Source organism: Peromyscus maniculatus, chromosome 9 (genome assembly GCF_049852395.1).
Source record: "Peromyscus maniculatus bairdii isolate BWxNUB_F1_BW_parent chromosome 9, HU_Pman_BW_mat_3.1, whole genome shotgun sequence".
NCBI classification, from domain to species: domain Eukaryota; kingdom Metazoa; phylum Chordata; class Mammalia; order Rodentia; family Cricetidae; genus Peromyscus; species Peromyscus maniculatus.
In genome coordinates, this window is record NC_134860.1 from 74,487,785 (window position 1) to 74,500,995 (window position 13,211).

At 40.8% G+C, this 13,211-nt stretch overlaps 1 protein-coding gene across 9 annotated transcripts in view; it reads left to right on the forward strand.

Moving 5' to 3' along the window:
- Tsc22d1 (TSC22 domain family member 1) overlaps positions 1-13,211 on the forward strand; it is a 107,375-nt gene that overhangs the window by 21,726 nt on the left and 72,438 nt on the right. The window contains exons 2-4 of one of the 9 annotated variants that reach the window (XR_013042543.1): positions 1,919-2,070; positions 3,163-3,329; positions 4,169-5,844. The exons of 2 other annotated variants lie outside the window; for them this stretch is intronic. Coding sequence is in view for 2 of the 7 variants with exons in the window: in XM_076545402.1 (XP_076401517.1) it covers positions 1,919-2,003 (85 nt within the window). In the remaining 5 variants the exon portion in view is untranslated. Of the gene's footprint in view, positions 1-1,918; positions 5,845-13,211 lie in introns of those variants that run through there. 6 more of the 9 variants (XR_013042542.1, XR_006076017.2, XR_006076020.2 and 3 more) reach the window with 6 other exon arrangements.

Genomic DNA, 13,211 nt, shown 5'->3' on the forward strand with positions numbered 1-13,211 from the left:
TAAGTATACATAAATGATACTTAGCATTTCTTCTTGATTTGACCGTAACTGTTTTTTGTAAGAGTCTTTAGAGATGTAGACAGTTACAGAGAACACTGATGACTTTTAACTTAGTAGAGAGGTCTCTCACTCCTATTTTCAGTAACATCACATCATAGCACTACACGTCTTGTTACCTTTGGTTGGAAATTTAGTCTCTAGTGGATACATTTTATTCTTGCAGAACACTTCTTTTTTTCCCTTTGAAACATCATATAGGGCTGTGGTTCTCAACTTTGGGGTTGAACAACCCTCTCACTGGGGCCACATACCAGATATCCTTCATATCAGGTATTTTACATTATGATTCATTACAGTAGCAAAATTACAGTGATGAAGTAGCAATGAAAAATCTTACTGCTGGGGGTCACCACACCATTAGGGGCTGTATTAAAGGGTCCCAGCACTTGGGCAGTTAGAAAACGCTGTCAGAGAGGAATGTTGTTGGGACCAGCAGAATGTGACAGAGTGTGACAGAGTGTTCTGAGGAGCTGCATCATTGATGCTTTTAACTCATGACCTCATTTTGAAATTGTACATTTTCTGTATCAAATCATTAAATCCAAACTTCTAACTTGTAGCACAAAGAACACCAGGTCCCTTGAATGATTTCAAAGTAATTTTTATTTAGCAAAATCTGTGTTTCCTCGTTGCTGACTAAGAGCATGCTGCAGTACTACAGGCAGAATGAAGAAGTCTTCTGAACAGTTTATAGATGGTTTCTGATTTCTTGAGCCAAGTCATACTGGCCTTTGCTTTGTAACCTAACGTAAAGGTTTTGGGCTTTTCTTTCTGCGGTTTCTGCTGTTTTGAAGCTAAGGTGGCCGTGCTTTTTACATGTATTCTGGAAGGTGCGAAAAATAAATAAAAGGTTTGGAGGTGGTTAGCGTAAAGTTCCTGTTGAAGTTACAAAGATGAGCAAGTTGATTCTAAACTGAAAAAGATAGTCAGGTGTGTTTGTTCAAAATGGCCCTTCACCCTGTTCCAGTTTCTCCCAGCTGTGTGTTACCATCGGTTATCACTTGACAATTGGGTGGGGGAGGGGCTCGGGAAAATTTCAGCCTTTGTTTATGATTTCCAAATAGACTTTAAAACTGCCTGGATTATTAGAGTTAAATTTTACTTAGATTTTGCTCATGTAGGCTTCTTATATGATCAGTGATTTATATTGAAACATTGTCACCAAAGGAAGGGTTTGCTAATGAAATTGGTTAGAAACCATTAGAGGGTTCTTGGTGGGTGATTTTTGCAGCGTCTCCGTGGCGTTGACTTGCATTGCAGGGGTAGAAGGAGGAGGAGGAGGCTGCTCTCTGAGACGCTGCTCTCTGAGACGCTGCTCTCATGGTAGTTACGAGGAGGGATACCAGCTGTGGGAGGGGCACTTCTTCTAAGAGCCAGCCAGCCCGCCCAGAGTGCGTTCCTTGAGGTACTACTCCACATTCAGGTCTTGGTTCTGACCTGCACTTCTTTCTTTCCTGTCATACCCGCTGTACCTCCACACTGTGGTCACACTGGACAGCACTGTTAGAACACACTGGTCTACTCCAGTCTATTGGGAACGCAAGTCAGGACCCAGTGTCGCTCATGAAGTTCTCTGTGGTTATTTATCCCATGCGTCTTTCCTAGATGGCAATTCCACCTCCTCCTCTGTCACTTTCAATTTTTTTTCATTTCTTTTAACTTTTGGAAATTATAGGTTGGATGGTTAAATTCATCACAGGATTCCTTTTCTAGGGCCAGATTGTTTTTGTTTTATCATTTGTGCAGAGAGTTGGATATGCTCCTAGGTAGAAGGGTTCAGCTTTCTTTCTCTTCATCTTGAGGCATTTAAAATTCATTCTAAATGTTGTCAGATAATGGAGTAACCATTCCTTTTCAGCTTTGGTATGTTTCCCAACTGGCTGCCAGAGCCAGGAGAGAAAGCGAAGGCAGTAGACCCTAGCTGTTGGTTACTGCTTCCTTAATGCCGAGACCCTAACCCTTGTTGGTTTGCTAGAGAGCAGGAGAGCGCAGCCCTCGCTCCACTCACAGGTAAGGAACCCTTGTGATGACCAGTTGGTGTGAGAGGGGAATAACCTGGTGGAGTTCCCACCTTCATTTACCCAAACTATAGCATGTCCCAGAAATAGGACCCCATGGCTGACTGATCAGGGAGCAGGGACCCACAGCACCTTTATAGTTAGCGGAAGATCTTCAGATTTAACAGGAACTCCGTACCACAAAGAGAATTGATCATTTCCCCCGAGGCAGTACTGTTAATCCCTGTGACTTTAAGTACACACCTGCCTCTCTGCTTCTCCTTTCAGCTTTTCCTTGATCAGATGTTGTAAGCTTTGAACTTCAGTCCTACAGGAAAGCTATTGGCCAGGGTCTCTAGCGCCACCCGTTGTTTGGTGTACTTTGATGCCTTAATTTCTGCATTGTGGCCACTAATGATTATCCCTGGTCCCTCTTGGCTCCAAACAAAATGATCATGCATTTAAAAAATTTAAATATCTATTACCTATGAACACTATACTGCCCTCCAGTTTCAAAGACGGATGCTTGAAGAAGCCACGTTTTTCATTGACTTTAGTCAGAGCTTTGTTAAAACTCAAATTTAACCTTTTTTGGCCATAGTGTGGATCAATTCTCTCTAAATTACTGGAATTTAAACTGTTACTGGAGCTTTGTAGCTATTCCTGAAGTGTAGTATTCTATTACTGTGAAATTCTGTTTCTACTTTCCAATCCATCTTCTTCTCTTTGATGGAAGAATGAACTGGCTCTTTTGATGTATCTGAGGTTGAATACCTTCTCCCTGTCCCTTTAAGACAACTATGATCTTGTTTCCTATCACAGATATGATTTTTTTGCTTCGATCTTTATTTGCAGTTGAGTGGTTTGTCACAGAGTATGTTATGGCTTAGACCAGTACAGGTCCCTTCTTGATATCTACTAAGGAATTAATCATTTATGGTAACAGACTTCTAAAATGCAAATTAAGATGGTACTCAAGAATGTTTGTCCCAAGAATGTTTATCCCAACGTAGCTCCTTTTTGTCCTGAGGATAAGCCATTACAAACTCACATGACCAGAGTATGTAATTTTTTAATAAGAATTTTTTCTTAAATCTATATCCAGCTCTATTTCAGTGCTTCTCTCCTACCAGAGGTGCAAGGAGTGAATCCTAGAGCCACAGATACAGCCAAGACCACGGAGGCTTTTGACGTCAGGGGCCACTTTCTCCACTGAACCCTTGGAGACAGAATGTCCAGCCTCTGGAGAGAGTGGGAAAGGATGAGAAACAAGTGGGTGCTTTCCATTGTTTACTTGGGTTTGCTTAGAGTGGAGTGTCCTGCCATTGTCCACTTATTCTGTTGCTAATCTCCTTGGCTTCTGACAAGAACCAGGCGGGACTGTGACCCCGGTGTTTCTCAGAGTACTGTCTAGTGCCCATTCAAAAACAAACTAAGAGTTATTTCATTTCTCTCCAGATAATTAAAGGTGTGGTTAGTCTGGGCCATAAGCATGGTTTAGTCCATGTCTGTAGTTCACAGGAAGTTAAGAAAGGCAGGACTCCCGCTTTGGCCTTTATTGTAACGGTGGACTGGATAGAGTTCTTTTAGAGTCCAGAAATTGAAATTCCTGTGCTTCATCTTCGGGTGAGCTGGACATCTGAGATCTCTTAATTTATACAGTTGAATGTCCAGGTGCCACCCTGCCCTGTTAGTGAGGACTTCCGGGTCTTTTTCTCCCGTAAATGTTAGGCCTTCACACTCAGTCTCTTAGGAGATGGAATGATGATAGTACTGTTGCGCTTTACTGTTAAATGTAGGCTTCATTCTTAAATACAAGGAGTCTAAGTTTCAGGATGTAGTGCCCCTGAAAGTTACATTTAATACACTCAAAAGTAGTTTTCTAGTCCCCAGGAATGACTAGATTTCTCCTAGGGCATTAAGATGGTTCTTTCTTAGTTTCTTTGATGCCAAGGGTAGGGTGTGAGTCCAGGCAGTTCTTACCATCTACAGTGGGTAGAATGTGAAGTTGGTGCTTTGGCAAGTTTTCATTGTTTCCTTGGTGGCTTCCTTCTGTGACTCCAGGTATCTTGATAATGGGAGACCGGTTTATTTGTTCTCTAATTGCCCAGATTTCTTTCAACTGGTAAAACATCATACCTCTTCAGCAAAAGGAACTCTTCTAGCAGAGCCCTCATGGATGATTTCTGTCACACATGCCAGCACCTGCAGTTTGGAAGGCAGTGGTGAATGGATCCATGCAGTATGTCTAGAAGACACAAGGATGAGCCAGCACCTGATCTTGTTACTTACAAGCTTTTAAAGATTTACTCTGGTTTATTTTTGGTCTGAAAATGGAAAGGCTCAAATAATGAAATAATCTTTTCATATTGGAGTTTTATATGGCCTGAAAATATTTATTATTCTGAAGACTGAAATAGAGGAAGCTTGAGAGTCTTGTCTTTCAAAGCAGCTCTCTGTATCTGTTTCACTTAAAAGATTTGTGGGACTGAAAACCATTTTAATCAAGTAGACAACCGTCACTTTAAAAAGTAGCATAAAAAATAGAAAAAGCTTGATGAACCCCCTCTACCTCCTCCTCTTTTGTTACCCAGGGCTAAAGGGCACTGTCAAATAAAGGGTGAGCCCGACTCTTCAAGAGTCTGTTCGTGTTAGGATGTGCTCTTAGCTCATCTCATGCTGGTCCTGAGCCTTATTCTTAGTGTAGTTTGTCTCAGAGACCAGTGGAGTCGGGCCTGTTTTTCTAAGTAGTGCATGCCGCTTAGGGTTTCCTCTGTACTGAAGGCATCTCCATTTGAGTGATGCAGAGGAGTTGGTATGGAACAGAGGTAATGCAAAGAGTCAGTGAACTTGTAGATGTGAAGGAAATGTAGTTATCCAAAATCACCAGCTATCAAAATGTTGGTTTCTTTGGTTATCTAGTAACTCTCTAGAAAACCAGTCAAAACTACTAAGGAAAACTGTAACAGTCACCTGATGCTGCCAGTTCCTTTTAATTTGGAATAAGTTTTAAGAAGAGAAATTGTAGAATTAATAATATAAGAGCCAACTGAAATGTTGGGCTCTCAAAGTATAAAAGCTACATCTGCTAAAATATAATCTGCTTTTAGTCCATTTTGGCTATAAGAACTATTTTTTTCTTATAAATCATTTTTCAAAAGTATAATGCTTAAAAGCAAATTTGTTAGAGATAATTTTGAATGGAAAATTTCCTCACAGAACTCTGAATTCCCATAGAATTACAGTTTTGTATTCCTGACTTAATAAGATAGTTCATAAATACATATAAACAAAAACCAAATTACCTAACATTTTAGTAAGAACTCAGGGAGCTGAAAGTGAGGTTTGCCTAGAAATTTAGTTGCATTCTTTAAACCACTGTAGAAACCATTTTATGGCCTGAGGTTACTAGCCTTTTGTCTCAGCACTGAAGACAGAAAGTGATTTAACCTCAGAATCTCAAGCTTTAATTAATCTCAGCTATGTTCTTAAAGTATGCAAAAGAAATGTCAGTGCGTTTCCATTCCCTTCTGCACTGGGAGCTCTTTCAGAGTAAAACTTTGTATATTACTGTGTACTGATTTGTTTCCAATTTTAATTTTGATGCATTTCCTTTCAGAGTTTTAACGAACAATTTCGTGTCACAATATGCAATTCTATATCATTTCCGTGTTTATTTTATAAATATTAATATAAGTGATTCCTTTTCTAGAATGATTAATTGTGTAATATTTGTATTGTGTGATTATCTGAAAACTAATAAATATTTTCTCCATGGAAAAATGCACTTACTGATAAATGGCTGATTTTTGTTTCAGGAATAGAAAGTGAAAATTGCAACCATGTTTTTAAATGTAATTTAATGTGTCTTTTGCTAAGTATTTCTGATTATATTGTCTTTTTTTTTTTTTTTTTAAAGAAAAAATTTCTCTCGTTAAAATTCTAGAGGTCCGTATGGTAAACAATAGGAGTAATTTGGTCAAATTTTAAGGTTAGATTGATCAAAATATTAACCCCTTACCAAATAGCATACATAAATAGTACCTCTGCTCAAAGCAGAACCCATTTGAAAATGAAGGCCGATTGGAGAACTATCCAGGTCATGAGTTGTTACCAAGAAAGGTGTTTTTGTTTCATGTTCCGCTTGAACAGATAACTGAACCTGACTTTAGAGTCTGTTGCTGTAACCGTATGCAGACAGCGTGGATGATCTGTCTTCATAACCATTCACCCACCTGAAGGTGGCCGCCAGAGCAGTCTCCCCTTCTTGTGCAGGGTCTGTTAGAAGAAGTTCAGAAAGTAGACTCCAGACTTTAAAGTCACATAAGATGGAGTCAGTCCCACGCAAGAAATAAAGCTCGAGGCTTGACAACCTGGCACTTAGATCTGGCCTCCCGAGGAAATGATACTCTGAACAAAATGAGTGTTATAAATGGAAATTTTAATTTGAAATAGCTACTACATTGGGGCAGGGGAAGTGAAGCCACGATTTTTTGGTTTTGTTCACCCGGTAAGTTTGGAAAAGATGAGTTAAGGTTTCTATTAAAGTACAAAGTTCCTGATGTTAGCGTCAAATCGTTGAAAGGGTCACAGTCCTGTGTCAGTGGAAGGCTGTGTTTCCTCTACACACGCTTTTCTATACGCATTGGAAATTTCAAAACTATTGCGGAGCCAGTGGTGAAATAAGAGCTGTACAAGCTGCTTCTGCATGAGATCTTCCTACACTATCATTAGCCTTCAAAGAAAACACTGCACAGTGGGAACGTTCTTTACCATTATCTTCAGGAGTCAGGCGTGGGTCATGGCTTCACCACTGCCCAGCATAGCCATGGTGCCAGCATGTTTTCATCCTTTTTTTTTTTTTTTTCTTTTCTGATGAAATAAAAGTTGGTTTTTCTTTTTCATTCTTTGGAGGGGGCAGCTCTTTGGAGAGCTGCTTTCCTACAGAAAGTCACGAGGCAGTGACTGCCAAGTGCGGACTTTTAAACAGTGCAGACCTGCGCATCTCATTTTCCTCTGCTTTGGTGAGCAGAGTGTCCATGCTTGGATATCCCAAGCAAGGTCTGTTTTCATTCAGTTATTTTTGTTAACTTGTGAAGAAGATTTCATATGAATTGGGTTCTAAATGTGAAAAATTCATGTTTCAAAGTGGTCACACAGGTGTCCTGGAGTTTTTCCACTAGTTTATACATCCAAGGCAAATTAGGTTGTTATGGTAAAAATTCTACAGAACTTTGAAGTGTGCATTGGAGTTTCAGAAATTCTGATCAAAGGGATTCTCTGCACAAGAAAGAGGTAAGGCATGGTGCAGGTAGAGGAACGTTCAGAATGTGGTCGGTCAGTGCAGTGGCTGCTGATAATGTAAACTCTACCAGGCTGGCTGCTCTGCAGACAGGTAAAGAGGTAGTAGGAAAGCAACTTTCCCAGATAGAGCGGAAACAGACCAGCCTCAGCTTCGGCTTTCCATGTTTGAGGTTTATTTAGAAGTAGACCCACAGACACTGCCCTCTTTTATGTTCAGGCATCCTCCAATATTATAAGGTAACTTCTTCCCTTCCTGTCTCAGTGATTATGATCCATACCTAGTGTACCGGGTTTTGAGACACAGGCTGTCCTCAACTAGTGATCCTCCTGCCTCAGCCTTCTGAGTGCATTACAGATGTGTTTCACTGGGCCTGGCCTTTTTTAATGTGGTATTTGGCATCCTGTGAGGACTGGGAAGGTACCGCACCTGGTGTGGGCGTTTCGGTGTTCCTTGGTTATTGCCTGGCTTCACTTTGCCTGTGTCTTCCTGTTTCTGTTGCTTCAGGGTTAGGGTTCAGGAAAATACTAAATCTTTATTTCAGTTTGATAAATTAAGTTTTAAAAATACACACTTAAACTAACTTGGGAATCCTTTATTTCCAAGATTAAGAAAGACTATCAAGTATATAGAAGTAACTGAAAGAAGAAAGCTATACTATTACCTTCTTTAAGAACAGTTAAGTAGGTTCAAGAATTTGAATGTTCGTACAGTACTTAGTACATCTGAGAGAAGTTAATTCTCGACTATGGATGAGGTGGGAAAACGGTTAGAACTTTTTCTCAAGGTCGCCAGTGTCAATGACTCCTGAGGTACTATAGAAAACAACATGATCTTATTTGTATTTGAGTTGCTTTCTGAACTCCAGCTTGTTGACATTTTGCTTCTACTTAAAAGAACTTTTAATTTAATCTACTTTTTAGTGTAAAACAATAATTGCTGGTATAAATCGGTCACCATTTCATGAGATAGCTGGTGAGTTTAGGATAGTTCTGGAAAGAACTTGACTGAGAATTTGCTCCTGTGTTTTTTTAAAATTGACCAATTTATCACCCCTTTACATGTATCTTGATTGATACATAGAAGCAGTGTAGCATTTCTCATTCCACACTATTCATAAATAATAAATGTGTGGAAGATCCAGCTGCAGCTGGGACAGATGTATCATGTTACCAGGTCTTACTGGGCCTACTTTTGGATGACAAAACAAGTGTGATCCTTTTCATACCTGACAGTCTTCAAGATGACTAGGAGTTTCCCTGTCGGTTCTGAGGCTCATTCTACTAGACTGAGCATCCCCATAACCCTGTTCATGAAGCATGTCTTTGAGAGTCTTAAAGACTGAGTAGATTTTCTGAACATGTTTTTCTGAAAGGTTTCATTTTTCTTTTGTTTCTGGGTGTGTAACATTGACCCAGCACAGTATAGATGTGTCTGGCTTTTAAAACCTGACCTTGCTTGTCCACAGGATCCTTGTATCACTTTGCCCTGATGTGTTTATCCAAGACACTTAATTTCATTAGCTAAGATTGCCCTAAGCAGATAATGTTTATAGTGATGAACAAAGAAATTATTTTGTTTGTAAAAATCAGGTCAGTAGTCAAAAGACTGTACAAGGTGCATCATTTAGTGAAAGAAGAAAGTTCATAGATAAGACCTTGGAAAATAAGATTAAAACATAATGTCCATTTAAGGTGTTTTTGGTTTACTTGCTTAATTCTGACATAAATAACTGAATTATGTATTAAATGACCTGTGTAATATAAAATGTTACTTTTCAGGGTGTCCTTGCAGATTTAAGGGTAATCAGGCTTTTTGGAGCCAAACTGTTACGTCACTGGCATTGAGAAGAAGATGAACCTGTGTTTAGTGACAGAATTAGAAATAAGCAGTAGCGCTTCATTGGAACAGTTTGGGAAGTGCACCAACCGCGGAAGACGGTGAAGGAGTAGATGTGGAACCCTGAGCACTAATGAAAATACAGTCGTGCCCATACCGCCCTGTGCTGAATGTTGAACTAGAGCACTAGTTCACAGCTACTCCACAGAGCAGCATCGCTGGAGCTAACAGTGTTTGTAGTTACCAGTTAGAATCGTTTCCCCCCCAGAACACAAAAATGACCTCCAGGAAGACACGAGGCACTCACTGCTCTCGGCATCCACAGATGGTCAAGTGCCTTTCATAAAATGATGAAGTGTGGGCGTATCCACCCACATCTTCCCATGTGCTAGAGATCACCTCTAGATTAGCTGCTACATGGCACACTGTTGGTGCCGAATAATTCATCGATACTTTGGAGCAACAAGACAAGACTGCACATGTGCAGTAAGACAGTTTTGCCCCCTAGAGTTTTCTTCCGAAGCCTTGGGTCCATGGGTATGGAGGAGGACAGACTAGCCTACTTTAGTGGAAATAGAATTTTGGAGAAAACAAAAATGCTCTTTTAGCTACAATGGACACCCTTTTGGGGTTCTATGCTTATCCAACAGTTCAGGTAGCCTGTGAGAAAGTTGGGAATATTTCTGTATTATATGCCAAACAACTCAGAGGTTACAAAACCTGCCCAAGAGCATACTGTCTGTGGGCAAAGGAGATGGCATTTGAAAGCAATCTATTTAAAGAATTCTAATTTATTTTTGTTTGTCAAAATCTTTGCCAAAAGAAGGCCGATCCTCGGGACCATTTTCACCCAGAGCTGTAAATCAGGTCAACGAAAGGATCAGTTTACCTAGTGTGCGCTCACAGACTTACAGGAGCATTTTGGGGTTGTAGGAAAATGGACCGGAGAATGAAGTGGCCATCTCCTTTCCTGTAGTACTCTTCCCATCTTCTATTAGTGTGGCGCACTTAAAACTGATGAACAAACTTCCGACCCTTGTTAACAGTCTGCACTACTGTGCCTGCTGCTTCCTGTGCCATAATACACAGTGTCACAGATGGACAGCATCAGAAGAACTTCACTGCCTTAGGAGTCTGCTGGGCTCTCCTGCTCACTTTGTGGCTGGGTCCTATGGTACACCTTGCTCACTTCCATCCTACACAAACTGCCAGACTGCTCCAAAGGCAGACGCTTTACTGATTGGGCTAGCCCCCAGCCCCAGAAAGGGTTTTACTTTCTTGTATAGTGGTAATTTTCGAAGTGTCGCTTGGGACCAACTGCTCCTGGGGGCATCTTAGAATCACAGATTCTTTGACCATTCTGTTTCTCAGTGACTTGAGTTCTGCAGCTCTACATTCTCTCCAGCCTTAGATGTTGTCTGGTTCTGGCTGTTCTTCGGAGTGCCCTGGTATCTCATTGTTTCAGTTCACAGTTCCCTAGCGATACTCTGTAAGGTCCTTTTCATGACAGCTTTTGTCTCTGTTAGTTTATTTGGTGTTAGGTATCCTGCCGAAGGGCTTTTGCCTGCTTGGAAAGCAGCTAATTGATTTTGACAAGTTCGTGGTGTGTTTTGGATACCAGTCCTTTATCGGATGTACATTTGGCCAGGCTTATCCCCCATTCTGTGGCTTGTCTTCAGTCTCTGACAATGTTCTTTTCAGAGGAGTGTTTTTATTTTATTTATTTTAAGGAAAGTCCATCCTGACAGCTTCCCCTTAATGAGTCATGATTTGGTAGTGTTTGTAAAAGTTTACTGCAAACCCGTTCACGTAGATTCCCCCCACCCCTTTGTTATCTAGTTACCCCCCCCCCCAAAAAAAAAGTTGGGCATTTTACAAATATAAAGACTTTCTCCCCTGAGTTGCCCTTGTTGTTTTTTAGAGATAGCTTTACTGTGTTCTTGGTTTCTGCTCTTGGCATCCTGTGTTGTCCTGATGCTTAGCTACCATTTTCCTCTCAATACTGGAGCTTTGGGGAAGATGTGAAGCTGTGGTAGCGCTAGGCTTCGCTTATCTGTAGCGTTGTGCTATTTTCCATTTTGGGTTCTTCCAGGCCATGTAGTCTTTCAAATCTCTTAGTCTCCATTTACAATATAACCTGCTGAAGAATTGATTGGCTGTATTGAATCTAATGTCAATTTGGGATGAGCTCACATCCTGGAAAGTTTCAGTACTGCTGAAGTGACACAGAGTTGAGGTGTCTCCCCCTCCCCCCTCTCAGGGATTTTCAGCATGTGGAGTGGCATCTGGGCATGAAGATGATTGTGATTTACTCCTTGAATCTACCTTTCATTTCCTCTGCTTATTGCACTAGCTTGAACCTACCCATCTGATACTGGATAAGCAAGTGATGTCCTTGTCTTCTCATTCGTAGGGAAGGCCTTGCAAGGTTGGCCATGGGGTTTTGTGGGCACTCTTCCTGAGACTGAAGTTCCTCCCCTTTCCAGTTTCACTTAGTGCTTTTAATGCTGAATTGATGCAGAATCCTGACAAATGCATCAGAATCATTTATTGAGGGGTCTAGAGAGATGACGTGGTGGTTGAGCGCACTTGCTGTTCTTCCAGGGGACCCAAGTTTAGGTCCCAGCACCCATGTTGGGTGGCTTAGGAACTGTCTCTAACTCCAGCTCTAGAGGACCAGGTGCCCCTTTATGGTCTCCAAAGGCACTCACATACTTGTTGGACTCACACACAGACACAGATATAAAACCCGTCAAAACCAAATCTTTAAAGAACACTTGTTGCTATGATTGTAGGATTTTTCTAGTTTCATTAGTTGGTTTCTGAGTTGAGCCAACCTCGCATTCATGAGATGATTATAAATCTCATTTGTTATGGATTATAGTTTTCTTTATGTGCTGTTGGATTTCATTTGTCAAGGATTTTTGCATCATTCTCGGTAAGAGGAGTGGAACTGTAATTTCCCTTTCTTGTGTTGTCTTTGTTTTAGATACTAGTGTAAGGCTTGGCAGCTTTTACCTGTTCCATCCTTCTGAGGAGATTGCATGTATGCAGGAAGGCACACCACACATACACGTAAGCCAAACATGGTTGGTAGAGAATATTGTTCATTATGTATTCGGTTGAGTTCAAACGTGCACTCCTCAGTATCTAGGACTTGGCTTCTGTTTAGGAAGGCTGCTGATTGCTGTCTTCATCTCTTTTGTAAGCACAGGTCTGTGCAGTTAGAAACATTTCCCCTCTGTTTTAGGACATGGTGTCATTTGATCTATTTCTGCTAAGTCGCCCAGTGGATAGCTTCACAGTGCTTTCTCTCCTTTCAGTGTCTGGGATCTCGTGGTCTCAGGTGTGGTCGTGTGTTCTGTTGTCTTTTATGGGTTACTATGGACAGTAGTCAGTGCATCCATCAAAGAACTAGATTTTGGTTTGGTTGATTTTCCTGTTTGGGGTTTTCTTGTTGATTTTCTTGCTTTGGGGTTGTTTGATTTTCTGGTCAGTTTTACCTGGCTTTTGCTTTAGGTTTACTTTGTTTTTCTGTACCTAGTTTTCCTAAGATGGAGTTTAGATTATTGAGACTTTTTTCACATGAGCATTCGGCACTATAAATTTCCCTCCAGGTATTATTTTTGCTGCATTGATCCCCAGACCTTGTTGAATTATGTTTTCATTTTCCAGGTTTGAAATACTTTTTTCTTTTTCTTTTTTTAAAAGATTATTTATTTATTATGTATACAATGTTCTACCTGCATGTATACCAGCACGCCAGAAGAGGGCACCAGATCTCATTATAGATGGTTCTGAGCCACCATGTAGTTGCTGGGAATTGAACTTAGGACCTCTGGAAGAGCAGCCAGTGCTCTTAACCTCCAAGCCATCTCTCCAGCCCAGTCTGAAATATTTTTGAAAAGTTTTGTTTATACTAGTGTGTGTTCAGAGGACGACTTTGTGGAGTTGGTTTTCTCCATCCACCTTGGTGTTGGTTTTGAGGACCAAACAGACCACCAGGTTCAGAG